Consider the following 17,701-nt stretch of genomic DNA (forward strand, 5'->3'; position numbering starts at 1 on the left):
TTACATTAGAAAATTATTGTGCAGCAACTGCTGGTCGTGTTGCTGCTGTTGTTGCGACTACAATAGAAAAAGTTACCGGGCTACACGGTTAATTTCCAAGTAATAATTGTGTTTGACAGAAATTAATCAGCTGAGATGCTGTTCATGTGCAAGTTTTTTATGGTTGTGGTTCAATTAAATTTATTTCTTTTTTAGTGATATTGAACAATCAGCAGCTGCTACGATTTCTGATCGCGCGACAGACGAAGTGGTTGATGCATTGACGCGATATAAACGTGGTCTTGCAATTTCTGACTCTCCAAGTGTTTTAGATGAACCTCAAACACCGGATATTGTGCGGAGCCGATCTAGTCATGTAAGTGGGAAAGTTTAATATTCTTAAACTGAGGCTGATGGCAAAATAGACATTAATAAGAAAGCTTCTCATTGCATCTATAGACTACTTAACCATTCAGTGGAAGTTGAATGTTCGAAATGTAATACTTCCTCACTCATTTTCCTTAGTTACTTCATCATCCCGAAATGGTATGGTGCATGCATCATATGAGTTGTTAGAAATGACCAAGAACTTAAATAATAATAAAAACGGTTGGCGCGACAGTCTAATTGGATTTGAACCTTGAAGTGAGTTAAAACACTTTTTTCAAGACCGTAACGGTACCCTAAAGCGCACTCTAGGATGCAACGTGATCAGTACAGTGCTCGTCCGTGATTATTACCCTGCTTTTACTCAGGTACTTATTCACACCTATGTCGACTGGTATCCGACATTCAATCTCGATACAAATTCCACTGCTTCCAGTGTACAATAGAACAGTTACACATGACAGGCTTAACAAAAGTTTCTTCTCGGTAGTCAAGACGAATATGCAACCAAGTTGAAGAAAAAGGGCATTGTGGGGATTGTAGATATGCGTACCCCTTGGATGGGGTGAAAATTGCATTTTTTGTGATCTATTAAACAGAAAACAACATGCTTTCTGTTGGCGAGATTTCTTACGAGCAAGCATTATTTAAATTATTATCATTGCGAGGTCGGGAATTCTCAAGTCTCTTTCATGGCCTTTACCTTGATTTAACAATCAATGGATAGTATATTGACAGAATCGGCAGCAGTTGATTGATTTTTTTTTGCAGTGCAGTTCGAAGGTCACCATCTCTGCAAGTAGATACAAAAGTAACACCTAAGGAAAGTGAGACAATCATGCTAACTTCGGAATTGATTTTACTTACTTTGTTGATCAGTTGAAGGCGAGTTGTTATCTCCAAAATCGTATCATCATATCTTATCTACATTTTCCTTTTCCAAGGAAGGATTGAATGTGTGTACATTGAATATTGACCGAAGCAGTGGTGGTTTGATACACTAAACTATAATTTGAAAAACGTTGGGCGCTACCCGGATCTAGCTTACGACCGGGAGAAGTGGTGAACTCGATCCAGATGGGTCATTAACGCTACTGAACGGGGCAAAGGCTAAAGAATGAGAAGATTAGCTATTCGAAAATTTAATAGATCACGAAAAAACATCAGCATTTTTGAAAAACTATGATTTACCCAATTTTGAAGAAAGGCGACATGAATAATAATGCTGATCCTAAGCACAGGTAAAGGAAGATTTGAGGCAACGTACTTTATACTATCCTCAGTAAAACAATAGATAAATAAAGTTTAGCTTGAGTTATTCCACTATGCTGAATTCTACCTAATCTCTCTTGGCCGCAGGTCCCGCGACAGACCGACCAAGCAAATGCATCCAATGATTGATTTAAAAACAAAATGATCGTGTTGAGTTATAAGCCTCGGAAAAATGCTAGGTCGTTCAGCTCATTCGGTGCGGCAGGACGGGTTCCGGTCCTGTCGAGAAATGGGCAAGGGTTCGACCTGAGGACGTAAGCAAATTAGCCCGAGCAAATCAAATACGTGTCTGCATGTTGACACCCTCACTGGAAAGACCGAGGAACTCGCAAGAGCCTTTCGAAAAGGCGCATTGATATCTGCGCTCTACAGGAAACCCAATGGTCTGGTGTCAAAAGCTGCGGCATAGAATGCGCCACAGATAGGTCGACCTGATGCAGAGAAAGATGCCTTCTGACCACTTCTAGATGTGACGAGTATAACTATTATTATGAATACATGATTTATCAGACGATTGTCTCATCTTCCTGCATTTTATATTTTCATAAGATGCCGACATTTTATCACCGTCACTGAATCCAGAGCCGTTCCCTATGAGACCATCGCACCTCAACATCGACCGTTGATTGCTGTCTTGCGAATCAAGACACCGATTATTATTTGGTAGCAATTTCGTGAGAAGAAATAAGAAATGATCTTACTTACGCGATTACCAACTATTACGAATGTGGAAGAACCGTAGAATCAAGTTAAAGACATCATGCACAAAACGGGTGTATGTAATCCTCGCGGTCACCAAGCCAGGTAAGCGGTTCATCTACCGAGATACTTAGCTTTGGAATTGTGATTTCAACTGAAGCATTTGTTGATCCTCCACTTCCGCAAGCATTGCTGACATTTGGAGCAATTCCATCTGGCAGCGCGATTGAAGTCGAGGGATCAATAAAACGAATGAAATTGGGGAAAGCAACAGAACCTGACGACATCGCATCTTCAATCGGGTTATTCAGGAAGGTAGAACAGCTGACTGACAAGAAGGTACCACAGTTCCAATATGGAAAAAGAAAGGTAGTCCAGCAGAATGTTGAAATTATCATCCGATTCGGTTACCATGCCATGAAGGTTTTTGAACGCATTTTTGACCATGAATAAAATCGGGTTTGTGATGAACTGCGGAACTACTGAGCGAATTCACTCTGTGCTGTTAGTCATGGAGAAACATCGTGAGAAGCATCGCCCACTTTACATTGCATTTCTGCATCTAGAGAAATCGTTTGACCATGTGCCACACGAACTCATCTGGTATGCTCTACAACAACAGTTAGTGCCAGAAGAACTCGTGCACTGGGATCAATTGCTCTACCAGGATCCGAAAAAGAAAGTTCGGAGTGTGGCCGGTCTATGAAGATCGGTTCGTGTCTCTGTTGGTGTTCATCAAGGAACCACCCTCTCATCATTCCTCTTCGTTCTTGTTATGGATACTGTCATACGGAACGTTCAACGTGCAGCGCCCTATACACTGCTTTGTGCAGGTGATGTTTTCCTAGCGTCTAATTGCCAAAATGATCTCGAGCGATTTGTCCAAAAATGGGCTGATTGCCTCATGCATCACGGTCTCGGGTTTAATCTGAAGAAAACTGAATTTTTGACCATCGATTCTCATGAAAGAGGCACTATTACTGGCAATGGTAATGATCTGTCCAGAACTGAGTGATTTAAATATCTCGGCTCAATGCTATCAGCCAATAGAGAACTGCGTTGTGAAATTGCTTCACGCACTAACACAACCAGGATGAAGTGGCTTTCCACAATTGTGAGAGTCTTCGATGTAATTCACGCTAACTAAAATTCATTTTCCAAAATTGGTCTGGTCATCGAAGTTAATGGTAAACGACCAAAAGGGTCACACACACAACGGCGGTGTGATATCCCGGATGGTGATTTGAAAGCCTCGCGGCTGCATCCAGATTAGGGCTTTGATTGAACAAAGTGGTGCAACCGATCACGCTTGTGAACGGGAAAAAGGCTAAAAAAAAAGAAAAAGCGACCGGAATAACGTAACCAAGTTTGAAGGCGACCGGAATAACGCAACCATATCGAAAGCGTTTCTGAATGTATTTACCAGTATTGTTCCGAGTTTCATCCGTTGCGTCCACATACAGAAACTTTCCTAGATTGCATTGAATCGCTTTCAAGAAGCAATTATTTCCATAATATTGAAAGTGCCTATTCTTCTAAATTCAAAAATTTTTAATGTTTTTATTGATCTTAGTTCGGTTGAACTACTAACTACTAACTATGAAAACATTATACAATATCTGGTGTTTCGCAAACATACATTATATTTTATTTTCAGGATTCTGATGGATTAATCTCAAGCTCCCGAGGTCTAAATCTTCCAAAGCTTGGACTTGATTCACCAACAGTAAGTTGCTTGGATAAAAACGAAGTTTTTGAAAAATTAAATTTTACACTTTGGTCAGTTCATATTGGTGGTATTTGTTAGCACATATTTTGCTTCAAAATTAGTCAATTCTTGTATTAGCATTATTATTTGCTTGGTAATCTCAGTAAGTTGCTTTCCTTGAAAATCGGGAAAAAGTAGATTTTTGATTTGCTGTAAATTTTTGCTTTAAATTTGTTTACATTCCATAGATTGTAGTAATTATTTTCTTTTTATCATTATCCATATGGGGCCTTATAATCATGCTTCATTTTCACGTTGTACCTCAACATCGTTTGTAAATTTTTAGTTCATACCATTTTAACAGTCAAATGAAATTTTATCTTTGGGCTAGTAAAAATAATAACATACCTCATAAATCATATGTTTTGTGTCTTCCAATCATGCTCATCACCCGTTTGTTACAGAAATTGGAATATCTAAACCTTGTAAGTAAATTCCCAAAATTGGATTTCAAATTGTAGATTCTTAATTTTTTTTTTTTTTTGTAAAATAAATAAGAGTAGTTGTTTTTCCTTAAGAAACGATTTCATTATTCTCATCACAATATACTCGTATTTACGTACGGTATTTGGTAAAAATAAAAATGAAAGGATTACTGCATTTATTTATTAAGTGGATTTTCTTGCTTTTCCTACAGGCAACACCCTTGCTACCATCAAAAAGACGATCAATTGCTCGCAAAATACGGCCACAATCCGTGGTAGAGAATTTAAGTCTAGGTCACATCCCTGATCTTCTTGAATCGCCTTCTTCGAGACGGAGTTCGAACACATCGCATGATAAACGCGAAGATGAATGCTGTGATTCTATAACTGAGCTTCCTAGTGCGTCGTTTCAATTACAACATTTAGTTAAAGGTCGTCCAAAACGGGCAAAAACTCGAGCTCCATCACGAAATGTTTTTAACGATCCTGCTACCAAGGAAATTGGTGAAGGCCTGGAGCAATTTTTCAGACCTGGGTCTGTAACACCTACAACACTTACTCCGCTAGTCTCTCCAACGTCAGAGGAATGCAGTTCGTTGAGTTTCGTAGATAGTCCAACCATGAGCAGAGATGACAATGGCCGATTTAATAGTTTGACTTCAGAAGAGACAACACCTATTTTGGAGGAAAGAAAGCATGTTAAGTTGGATCGGAGTTCGCCACTTTTAAAAGGTAATCTTGTGCCACTGAAATATATAATAAAATCAAAATAAATCAACGTTTGCAAAAATACTACAACTCGTTAAGGTGAAAAATGTGAGAACAAACATAATTACATATTTTTTCATTCGTTTATCTCGTATTTTCGCATAGTGTTCTATGCAGCTGTATTGATTGGTAATGTGGTTTTCAATGAAGTTATTGGGTAAAAAATCAATGCAAACGCGATTTTTTTTTTAATTTCCGAATTGAAAGATTTAAAAATGAAATATTAGGTTGTTGCAAATGAAATGGCCGTTTTGGTACTAAAATTTAAAACGACTGTAAAGCTTACAAAAATCTATTTATTTAATCAAAATAGGTGCCATCCCATTCAAAATACTTCTCCCAACGAGATTCAAGAGCATGTATGCCAGTTTCGTAGAAGTCCAACTGTCGGGTGTTGATAAATTCGTCGAAGGCAATTTTGACAGCCTCTTTGTTCCGAAATTGTATTTCCGCCAAAAAAATGATCCAAATGCTTAAAAAAGTGGTAGTCGGTTGGCGAAAGGTCTGGTGAATATGATGGATGAGGCAGAGTCTCATACTGCAATTCGTTCAATTTTTGAACCCTTGTTCTGGATACATGAGGTCGTGCATTGCCGTGAAGGAGTATCACACCATCTCTGTTGACCAATCTCGGCCGTTGAATACTCAATTTTTGGTGCATTTCCTCGAGTTGGACACAGTATTTCTGTGCATTTATCGTTTCTCCAGGTGCCAAAAAAGAATAGTGGATAACTCCAGCTGTAGACCATGGAGGAGGCTCGGTTTCGGCATATCTAGCCATTGCGCTAATCGGCGACGACTGTCGTATAATATCCACTTTTCATCACATGTCACTATTCTGTGTAAAAAGGGGTTGCTTCTGTTGCGGGAGAGTAAAGAACTGCAAATGTCCATTCGAAGCGCCATATTTTGCTCCGTAAGGGCTTGCGGTACTCATTTGTCGAGCTTTTTCACCTTCCCAAGTTGTTACAAGTGCCGGGAAACTGTCGAATAGTGTACGCCCAGTTTCTCTGCAATGTCTCTCACAGACTGACGTGTGTCGGATTCACCTAGCGCACGCAGCTCGTCGTTATCAATCGATGGTCCTGGATGTCCATGTGGCTCACTTTGAAGGTTTACGTCGCCTGACCGGAACTTTTCGAACGATCGCCGTGTGGTTCGTTCGCTTACCGTATCAGCTGGAGCTGTTAATGTTCCTGGTCGCCTCCGCTGCTTTATGACCGAGTTTGAACTCATACAGAAAAAGTATACGTTTTTGGCTCTTTTCCATCCTTTTTTCCTTATCATTCACTGTTATCACAACGATGGTCAAAACTGAAATGACTCCTTGATTAAATGTAGTAGAGTATTTATACTTCATTATCCGACAGCAACAGCGCCAACTGGTGGTGGTTTGATACAGCAAAATCGCAACTAACTTCACTTGATTTCCAAATCGGCCATTTCATATGCAACAACCTAATAAATTCCATTTTGCCGAAATAGGAAATATTTATTGGTGTAAAATCTATCGTCATTTGGTTAACAAAACAGACTAAAAAGGGTCTAAAGGGGTACTTGCACCTCCAGTTCCTTCCATCCTTACATACTTGAGATGCAAACCATTAACGATATGTTGTCGTGCAGGGCAATTCTACTCTATTACGAATCAAATTAATTAGTGGTCTTTGCAAAGAAAGGAGTGAACTTTTATTTGGTTTGCTAAAATACAAGCAACTTAAGCAGTTTACATTCGCACGTTAAATAAAATTGAATATCAGATCAAATTAAACACTAGTAGATGCTGTGCAGATTCCGTCTTTGTTTAGCAACATTACCATTTAGTAGAATCAATGCATATCATTTGCATTGAATCAAGTTTGAAACAGTTGTTATCCCTTACCGCTGACAGGTGTTTCATGGACCACGCGGTCTCGTTCAACGGACAATTTAGAGAAGTATTCACCGTTAGTTGGACGAAAATCTCCTCTTATAAAAATGCGTACAGAAGGCCAGGATGATCGTACCGATCGATTGCCAATGCCAAACAGAGACGAAAGAATGCGTTCGCCGAGTAGTGAATCAATTAAAAGCCATGCTGGTGGCGGCGACACAGTCATTTATAAGACGGGAAATGGAATTATAAAGACACCCATCGTCCTTCAAAAGCCACGACCTTGGTCAGTGGTTGGAAATGAACCCAAATCGGGGGACTTCAATTCTGAATCGAATAAAACCACACCAGAACAAAATGAAACAGGTAAGATTTAGTTTGCACTCTGTGTATAACGTTTTTTAATTGATGTAAACTGCAAAATATCGAAATTTATTTTTTCGTTCGCATGAAACTGCACTTATTTGTTAATATTTAATTTTTTTGCTAGACACTAATTTTTGGAAAAATTTTCCAAATGGTAAGAATTAGTAAATAAAAAACTATTGATGGATTTCATCGATATGATCTTAACTATTTTTGATTATTTTCGGACAAAAATCGAACACTTCAGATTGGCAGATTCTCTTCTGTTTTCTCCTTGGGTACTGGTTCTTGTATTTTTGGCGATTTCTACCAAAGTTCTAGTAGATTATGATACTACCTTCGGAGATAATATTGCATTGATTATTATTTTCCGTTTGGCTCTTTTTGATTAATCATGATGCTTAATGTTTATAAGAATATTTCATAGAAAGATATAATACGAAGCTGTATAGGGAAATAAAGTACGTACTTTCACTTCCAGACGTTGATGTGGTTCCCTTCAGTCAAGCACATAGTGGCTCCATAGTTGGGATAAGCCCCGGTACAGCTTTATCTTCAGGGGGCAGTATTGTTGGAATTACGCCAGGTAAGGAAAAACATCCAAATTGTGAGATTTCACTGAAAGCAGCAGTAAAAATATTGCAGGTGCCGCACTTGAAAAAAAGTCTGTGAAGGAACTTGCTGCCGGTTTGAACCGAAGTGGTATGTCAATTTATCTATACTTACCTGCATGAATGTAACGTTGAATTGAAATATTTATCATTTCTTTTGTTCGGATTTTTTTATTTTATGTTTTTTTTTTTTGCGATTTAAGTCGAAGGCTGTTTTCTTTTTCCCTCGTAAAATGGGGAAATAAGTTTTCTTAATGATGATATCTATTAGTAGTTCAACGGCCTGTTGTCTTAAATTCAAGAATTCAAGAATTTTTCAGCTAAATTAAAATGATTTTTTATTCATAGATTTTCATTTGCATGCCAATATATTATTTGCTTTTATTTTTTTTTATTCTATTTCGCACAAAAATTCCTCCGTGCATTTGCATATACGTACACCCACACATATGTATATGATCCATGCTTCTGCGTTTGCTTCGCATCGTTACAAATTTTGGTATAAATCAGAACTTATGAAAAAGCCCCAAGCTTTGCCTCGGAAGAAACTTCCGGCAAACGATAACAGTAACAACCCTCCTAAATTGAGCGATAGTATGTCAACCACAACAGTTATTTCATCTTCATCGTGTACAACAACCAATTCTAGTGTGAGGACAGAAGTGGAAAGCGGCGAACGGACAGAAGTAAAAAAGATCGCTGGTAAAAATATAACGACAATGTTTGAGGTTTGATTTTATTATATTCTGTTTAGATGTTAGTTGCATTTTGAAGCTTTTTATTTGTAAGTTAGTTGGAAATATTGCTTTGTTTTTGAATGGTATACAACGATAACCAAAGGGACCAAAAGGGATGATTTTTTTTACAGAAATCTCTTTGAAATGTTTGAGAAATGGACTTGCGCTCTTGTCCGACAATTACATCATATAGACGCGTTTGTTCAACATACAGTAATAGAAACTGGGTCAATATATCAATAAAAACTGAGTCAATGCAACCAATACTCACGATTGATAGCAATCACTAAGGAGCGCCCCTGTCTGAACGCGTAGCGTTGAAATCCTCCGCCTTAATATCTTAAATATGTATATTGTAGTGCCGAAAACTCTTCAAATATTTGAAAAATAGTCTTAATCTTTGGAAAACAGTAGGTAGTTTATTTAGAACTATTTTAGTAATAATATTGAAGTTCCTTCAATTTCACCAAAGGGAACTTCTCACTATTTTATGCTTTCGCTTGCTTATATAAACAGACTCTACCCACGACAATTGTTTAATGGCACAAATTTCTGAGGCGACCTATTCGTCGATCATGGTGGAAAAATGGATGTACATAACATCGAGCAATAGAATTGCGGGTTGTTGAAAACATTCGATTCATAAAAGCGACTATATTCGCTTAGGACCCCATCATTCTCAAAACGAAGATAGTCTTCATATCTTTTGACTTAAAGGTGTCGAAAGAGTGTTCTAGATTATTGTAAAAATTGCCTCCTTTTTTGGCAGTTTTGTCCTAATATGGATTAAACATAACTTTTTGTTTACCGGTTTGAAGTGAAGTAAAGTATCAAATCCTGTTAAATGACATAAAAGTGACTGTAAATTATCTTTTCGGAGGGCTTCCTGCTTATTATGTTCAGATCGATGGATCGATGGTCTTTGCAATATTTATTGTCTCTCAGAAATAATTAGATAATAAGGTAAACTGTCATAGAAATATGAAGAACTTTTCGGTCATTATAAGGCAAGAAATTGATTATTTATTTCTCTGTTTTCCAGCATAGAACCACGCGTTAGAAAATATATGTTTTTTTGCTCCGAAATAGTTAGTTTAGTTTAGTTAACTGGGGGGAGCCGCAGCTCCGAGCACTCAGGTCATTATTAGGCCCATTGTACTATCCCCGTAAGTTGCCTATTCAATGGCTGCCCGCCTACGGTGTTCGCAGGCTTTAGCGAATCTGAGAACATTCTCAAGAGGCAGAGAGTGTGCAGATTCTTCATTGAAGAAAACCTTGCCAAGGTGTCTTCGTCTGAGATCTGAGGATGCCGGGCCGCTGCATAAAAAGTGCAGAGCTGTCTCCTGCTCCTCCTCACATTGGCTGCACACAGCCGAAACTACTACCCCAATCTTTTCCATATGGTAGTTTAAGGGGCATGGTCCCGTCAAAAGCCCTACTAGGGTTTTCATGTCCCTCTTCTTAAGGGACAACAAAAATGCCTCTCTAGTGGCCCTAGGCTCCTTCACAAAGATTTTCGCTTGCCGGCAAGAGTCCAAATTTCTCCGCTCGGTTGCGTGAATCCTTGCAATTTCACCCTTCAGAGTAGACTTGACAGTAGATGGTCGGATTCCAAGAGCTGGTTCTGGCCCCATCATTGTGGATCCAGACCCTTGGCGAGCCAGTCTATCAGCCCCCTCATTACCGGCGATGTTAGAGTGCCCCGGCACCCACATCAGGAATGTTTCGTTCAGTCGGCCAAGTTTCAGCAGCACCTGATGACAACTCCACACCAACTGGCTTGCTATGTTGTTGCCATTTAGTGCTGATAATGCCGCCCGACTGTCGGAACAAATTCGAATGGTGCGACCCCTCCATTTTTGTCGCAGACATTCTTCTGCCGGCAATGAAATGGCATATATCTCCGCGGTCGTCATTTTTCCGAGGGGTCGGGCCAGTTCTATAATCGGATTCTCCGAGAACACACCTGCACCCGATCCATCCTCCATGACTGACCCGTCGGTGAAGATTATTAGGTCTGTAATCTGAAAAGATTCATGACCACTTGTCGACCATTCTTCTCTTTCGGTGATTACGACAGCGTATGTCTTTTCAAAGACGAATCTGGAAACCATATGATCGGTCAGCATCAGGGTTACCGGATGTTTTTCAAGGAATTTCCAGATAGACGCATGCCCATTAGATTGGCCGCCTTTCCACGCCCCAATGGTATCGAGCCTATATGCATCGTTGGCTACTTTCCGTTTCACCTCCAAGTGAATGGGGGGTAAATTTAGGATAGCTTCAAGTACCGCAGTCGGCGTAGTACTCATTGCTCCAGTAATACTTAGGCAACCAAGTCTCTGAATCTGCGTTAGCAGCTTCCTGCTGTTAGCAAAGTTCAGTCTTGGCCACCAGACGATGTATGCATACATCAAAATGGGTTTTATTATGGATGTATACATTCAATATATTCGTTTAGGTGAAAGTCCCCAGGTCTTACCTATCGCATTTCTACAGCACCAGAGCAATCTGCAGGATTTCTGGTATTGTTCCTGGATATGATGCTTCCACGTTAACTTGGAGTCGAAATGTACTCCTAAGTACTTGACTGTTTGTGCCAGCTGGATTTCCGCGCCTGCTAAGGTGGGTAGCGTATAGCTGCCCCACCTGACGTTCCTAGTGAACATAACTAGTCCAGTCTTCCTAGCGTTCACCGTGAGTTCATTGCGGAGGCACCAGCTATCGATTACATGCAGAGTTGCATTTAAGCGGTCACATACTGTGTCCGCAAACTTGCCGGTAATTATTACGGCTAGGTCGTCCGCAAATGCTTGCGCGAAGACTTTTTTGTCCTCCAGGAGCCACAGCAAGGTATCCATCACCAAGAGCCATAACAGTGGGGAGAGAGAACCCCTCCCTGTGGGCAGCCCTTGAGACATCCTGCTTCAATAGACTTCTGGCCGACCGATATGTGGATTTTCCTCCACTCCAGCATGTGAAGGATTCAACTGATTAGCAGCGGTTCGATTCCATGCTGTCCCGCCACATCACAAATTGCCGCAAATGAGGCATAATTGAAGGCACCTTCGATGTCCATGAATGCGCCTAAGGCGTATTTTTTATCGGACATCGCCTTTTCAATTTTTGCCGTAAGTTCATGGAGTGCTGTCTCCGTGGATTTGCCTTTCTGGTAGGCGTGTTGCCTATGGTGAAATGGCCATTTAGGAATGTGTGTATCCCCTATGAACCGATCTACTAATCTTTCTAGTCCTTTTAGCTCCGAAATAGTAGTTTCGCTTGCCCAATTACCATATCCACCACCAATTCGGAAACTTCATTTGTTAATTATAATGGTTTAAAAATTGAATTCTCATAAGGCGGAAAAGAAAACGCGGTAATTGATTCGCACTTCATGTGACGTCATGGACCGAGGAATTTGAAACTTATTTACGTGAAAGCGTACGGGTTAGTGTTTAATATTTATTACTTTTAAAGTAATCAATCAGCTTCTAACAGAAATGTGGGAAATTGTTACGCGAATTAACAATCCTTCAATTTACCTTATGTTTCGGCAGTGATGGTAACAAGCTGTATAGCAAATTCTGGCAAGTACAACGTCTTCGTAAAGAAAGGTGTCAAAATGGAAAGTTCAATATATTGTTTACCGTAAATTAATTATATTTAGTAATCGTATTTTAATGTTGATTAATATCTATCTCCATCGATTGCTTCGCTGACATCTTCCATTTGACAAGTGAGAGAAATTAAATTAATGCAAATCTTCGCCATATTGTTACACGATTGATTTACATGAGGCAGCGTAATGGTTATAGAGACAATGCAGTGGGGGGAGTACAGTTAATATGTGGCGGAAATAATGCCCGAACACAGGTGTACAAGAAATTTCACTCGCACTTTTAACTGGACGGCGATAAAACGTATGTTTATGGAAGATTCGCAGGCTGCAAAAAAATGAATTTGCACTGAGCGGGAAATGAATAATAATGACACAAAATTCTAACGCAGTCATATATTACCAATTAAGATTGAAGTTCAAGTATAAACTGTGTTAACTCATATTGAAATGATCCTCAAAATTTAAACCTGACTAAAGAAACTGAGTTTAGTCGGGTGATGGCGCTTCACTTGTTAGGAATATTTCCTTTTTCGGGAGAGCGAAAAAGCTCTCAGTAGGGTTTTTACAGAATTATTTACTACCGAGTTATCACAATCTCGGCAGATGCCGGATTTTACCTAATACTAGCACTAAGTGCCAAGCATTTAGGCTCGGACGATCCTACATATTTAAAAACTAAAGGGGCGCTGGTGGTGGTGGCCGGTGGTAGGTCAGTGGGAGAATCCGTCGAGTCGAGTTGGTTCGAGACGCCAAATTTCTTTGATTTCACGAGCCAATGGCTCATAGTTCACCTTCTTCTCCACGTATTTCCGTTCAATGTTGCTATTATGGGGGATAGCAACATTAATAATATACTCGGAGCGACCCGTCTTGTCAACTAACAGTACGTCAGGCTTGTTGTGTGGTGCGGTCCCAATACATGCTGTAAGCAGAACTATCAAGTACTGCTTGCGGCTCATATCGGTAAACCGGACATGTTCCCGTGATCAGCCCATGCTTGTATGCAAGGTTTTGATGGATAACCTTACATACAGCATTATGCCTGGTGATGTATTGCACCGGTGCCATAACAGTACAGCCAGAAATGAGATGGTTCAACGTCTCTAACGCCGAACCACACATTCTGCACTGGTCGTTCTCCACTCGTTCTTTCATGATGAGCTTTTTATAAGCTCGGGTGGCGACCACGCCATCCTGAATGGCACACATGAACCCCTCCGTCTCAGCAAAGAGCTCCCCAGCATACAGCCATCTGTTCGACAAATGCAAATCGACAAATGCCTGCCAAAGACAATTCACGTGTTTACCGTGCATTGCCTTCGACGTCCATTCATCGATCCGCTCTTGGTCCGACTTCACCTCACTCAGAGGATTGAAAGATTGATCCTTCAAGTTAAGTGGAGTCAGCCCACAGTCTGCCTTACAGACAGCCGCATGCAAGGGACTCGCCTGCTCTTTGCTGTAAAAATAAGCGCGCAGCGAGTCGACTTGGCGATGATGTTGTGCCGCCACGTCAACCACGCCCCTACCTCCGATGTCACGAGGCAGGTTCATCCGCTCCACGGCAGACTTTGGGTGATGCATTCGGAATTTGGACATAGTTGTCCGTATCCGCCGCTGGACGTTTTCCAGGTCGGTCTTCGTCCACGGCAATATTCCGAATGCATAAGCCAGCGAAGGGATAGCGAATACATTCAACGCGCTTATTTTATTCTTCCCCGAGAGATGCGATTTCAGCACCAGCTTTACACGTCGCAGCAATTCGGACAGCAAAGCATCCCTCAGATCACCAACTCAAGCATGGGTTCCTTGCACAATTCCTAGGTACTTGTAGAAGTCTGTCTCGGTCATAGCTTCGATGTAGAGGTCACCAATGCTATGTCCGGCATGCGGCTCGTGATGACCTTTGCGACACTTGTCTAATCTAAACTCCATCCGAATATCACGGCTGAACATGTTTATTATTCGCAACAGACTTCTAAGATGGTTGTCAGTACCAGCATACAGCTTGATGTCATCTAAGTACATCAAGTGTGTCAGTTCGCACTTAGCACGTAGGCCATACTTTATTGCAAAACCATGCCCTCTAGCATCATTCAGTAGCCATGAAAGGGGGTTCAGTGCCATACAAAACTAGAGGGGACTCAACGAATCCCCCTGGAAGATGCCCCTCCGTATACGGATGGGCTCTGAGGTATTAGCACCCTCAGATGTATGGACTGATAAGGTGGTATGCCACCCTTCCATGACTGTCGCCAAAAACTTTATTAGTTTCGGATCAATGCGATACAGATGTAGGATGTCGATTAGCCAGTTATGCGGAACGCTACCAAAAGCCTTGGCATAATCGATATAGCAACTAAAGAGGTTTCTTTGGCCTCTAGTTGCTTGTCCTACAACTACCGAGTCGATAATGAGTTGCTCTTTGCAACCCCTTGACCCAACTCGGCAGCCCTTCTGCTCTTCGGACAGAATGTTGTTGGTCTCGAGGTGCGCATTGATCCTTCCACTAATAATAGACGTGATGAATTTGCAGAGGGTTGGTAAGCAAGTAATCGGTTTTGTGTCCTTCTTAGGGATAAGGTAGGTAATCCCCACAGTGAGGAAGGGTGGAAATTCCTCCGGCCGACTCATGACCTCATTTATACTGCGTGTCAACCGACTGTGTACGCTGGTAAATTTCTTATACCAGAAATTCTGCACCCGATCCAGACCTGGGCCCCTCCAGTTCTTCGAGCTGTTTATGGCTCGTCGAATTTCCTCTTCGGTAAAATCCGCGAAATTTATGCCAGGTGTATTGGCATGGCGGGTGCCTTCGGCGGTGATCCACTCAGCATGCTGGGCAGGTAACCCCCAAAGTCCACCCCAATACTCTTTCGTTTCCCTCACCGAGAACTGTATTGTCTGGGCGGTCTGTTGGGATTCGTTGAGAGATCTGAAAAAGCTCCGCTGGTTCCTCGCGTATGTTGCATTCTGGACACGTCTGGAATAACTTTCGCCATACCGTCGTAACCGACTGCATATGACAGAAAGTTTCTATTTTAGTGTGTCCAGAATTTCAACAACGGGTGTCTCACAGGGGATGGCATAGTTCCGGCAAACCCTCTGCACTTTGTTTCTCACCCGTCGGCTGGCATTGCCAGTGCTGATCTGAATCAGTTTAGCAATGTCCTGCCTTAGTGAGTCCCACCGACGTTCCAAACGAATTTTCCATGGTGGATCTCTTTTGTCATTCAAACCAATAACACGAAAGCGAATTTTCTGACCGTGCAATCTGATAGCCGCAACTGCACCACAATACACAAGTGATTGTAGTTGCAGCAGCGACATATCAGCACACAGTCGAGATGCAATCTCTTCATTGATTTGAGATAGAATTCCCGGAGTTACTGGAGATGCATAGAGCCTGGGAATGCCTGGTCTATGCAAAGGATCCATATCCGAGAATTCTATACACGCTCTTTGGAATTCGTCCCGAACCTCAGCGGAAACCTCAGCTGGACGGTGGAGAAGAGTGCTTCGGTGAGTATTGAAACTGTTACCTGCAGTGCGGCGTGGTGTTGTTGATGCCGCCGCCTCTGCTCCCATCGACTCTCGGTCACCAGTTTCCCCGATGACCTCAAGTCGAACACGTTCCCTGATGGTAGCCGGGATTGTGTCGCTGCGAGTAATAAGGCGGTACTGGTCTGCGACTCGCTGCACAGTCACGTGCGCGAATTGCGGGAAACGCTCGACGAATCTCTGGTGCAACAAGGGGCGGTAAGATGTTGTACCTGCCCCCGCCGTTATTTCGTAGTAGGAGCGGATGATGAATAGGTTCATTTCCTCAGTCCATTCCAGGTGTTGAGATAGCTTCCTTAGTGAATAATCTGCAAGACTGCAAAGTTCCTGCACTTTCCTCACCTACCCCCTGAGACGCTGCGGTGGCGTATAGTCATTCAGATTGAAGCTATCCATCCCTCCTCCTTTCACAACCGGGCTTGGGATCGGTTTCGGCGGAGTTATTATTTATTTATTTATTTATTATATTATATTATTTGTGCAACAAGGCACGGAACAATATTTCACCGTCCTTCTTGACATTTCATGCACGAAATTAAGTTTCGTATTTTGAGGTGTTTCTTGCCGCGACTTATGACGTCACATACAGTGGCGCGGGCTTTTGACTTTTTGCATCTTTGAATCTTCGGTTGATTATAATAATGATAAATTTGTATGGAAAGTTTGCTTGGAATTTTGAAGTATATTTGATTCTTTATTTATAATTTCCAGGAGAAATTAGTTGAAGGCCTGCAACGATCTTCATTCCGCAACACAATTTATCGTGAAGCACAATACAGTAAAGACGATACCGTTGATGTTTAGTGTAAAAATCGATAAAGGGAAATAAATACATGAAGTCGCTCTATCGAAAACTATGGTTTACCCGCCTGTTATATTTTTCAGTTCTAAACTGCATTCTTTTAAAATATTCCGAATCATAAACAAAATACATATAGTATTGATATTTACATGAAAACATATTACGTCAAAATAATTTTATTTACGTGTCTCATGATCATATGATTTCTCAATATTTTTCATCTCATTTCATCTATTTGTGCAATTATATTTGATATGGATATTTTTTACATTTGAAGGAGAATAGGAGGAAAGGAGAAGAAACAATAAAAGTATGTTTACAATATGTGGTAACGTTTTATATGCTAGAATATATTCAATTTCTATTCCATTTATACATTAGTCTCGGAAGAAAAGAATGAATTATATGAACAATCTACATTTAATCGTGTATAATGACAAGTTGCGTTAATATTTATTACGTCGTAGCCTAAGATAATAAATGTATTAATAAAACAATTATGGTTTCCAAATTTAGGTTTTATTTTCGTAGTTTATGTGGAGGTTGGATAAGTTAGTAAACTTTAGTAATTATATTTGATCTCATAGAAGGATATTATATTTCCTTAGCTAGTTATGTACAAAGTGCCAACTATAAAAATTGAAAGAAAATTGTCATATTCCAAATACATATTTTTGAAATTAACCTAGTGGCTAGAATTGGCAGTATTGACTACCGGTGAAGTTTGTTCGTATTTGACAATCGATGATCTTTTCTTAATTGATTTCAATTATAATGTTGTTTTCGAACTAATGTCGTCTGTATTCGTTTTAATGAAAATATATATTTTGCTGA

General features: G+C 40.6%; 1 protein-coding gene across 10 annotated transcripts in view; it reads left to right on the forward strand.

Moving 5' to 3' along the window:
* Positions 1 to 17,378, forward strand: part of LOC119658627 (F-actin-uncapping protein LRRC16A) — a 64,356-nt gene extending 46,978 nt beyond the window's left edge. For 4 of the 10 annotated variants that reach the window (XM_038066130.1, XM_038066133.1, XM_038066127.1 and 1 more), the window contains 9 exons: positions 196 to 355; positions 3,995 to 4,063; positions 4,510 to 4,530; positions 4,743 to 5,262; positions 7,190 to 7,537; positions 8,019 to 8,123; positions 8,183 to 8,239; positions 8,659 to 8,876; positions 16,777 to 17,378. In XM_038066130.1, the coding sequence (XP_037922058.1) occupies positions 196 to 355; positions 3,995 to 4,063; positions 4,510 to 4,530; positions 4,743 to 5,262; positions 7,190 to 7,537; positions 8,019 to 8,123; positions 8,183 to 8,239; positions 8,659 to 8,876; positions 16,777 to 16,869 (1,591 nt within the window). In that variant the 3' untranslated portion in view covers positions 16,870 to 17,378. The remainder of the gene's footprint in view (positions 1 to 195; positions 356 to 3,994; positions 4,064 to 4,509; positions 4,531 to 4,742; positions 5,263 to 7,189; positions 7,538 to 8,018; positions 8,124 to 8,182; positions 8,240 to 8,658; positions 8,877 to 16,776) is intronic. The other 6 variants (XM_038066135.1, XM_038066128.1, XM_038066131.1 and 3 more) reach the window with 4 other exon arrangements.
* Positions 17,379 to 17,701: the final 323 nt, after the last annotated feature.

The sequence above is a fragment of the Hermetia illucens genome, chromosome 6 (genome assembly GCF_905115235.1).
Source record: "Hermetia illucens chromosome 6, iHerIll2.2.curated.20191125, whole genome shotgun sequence".
Lineage (NCBI taxonomy): Eukaryota > Metazoa > Arthropoda > Insecta > Diptera > Stratiomyidae > Hermetia > Hermetia illucens.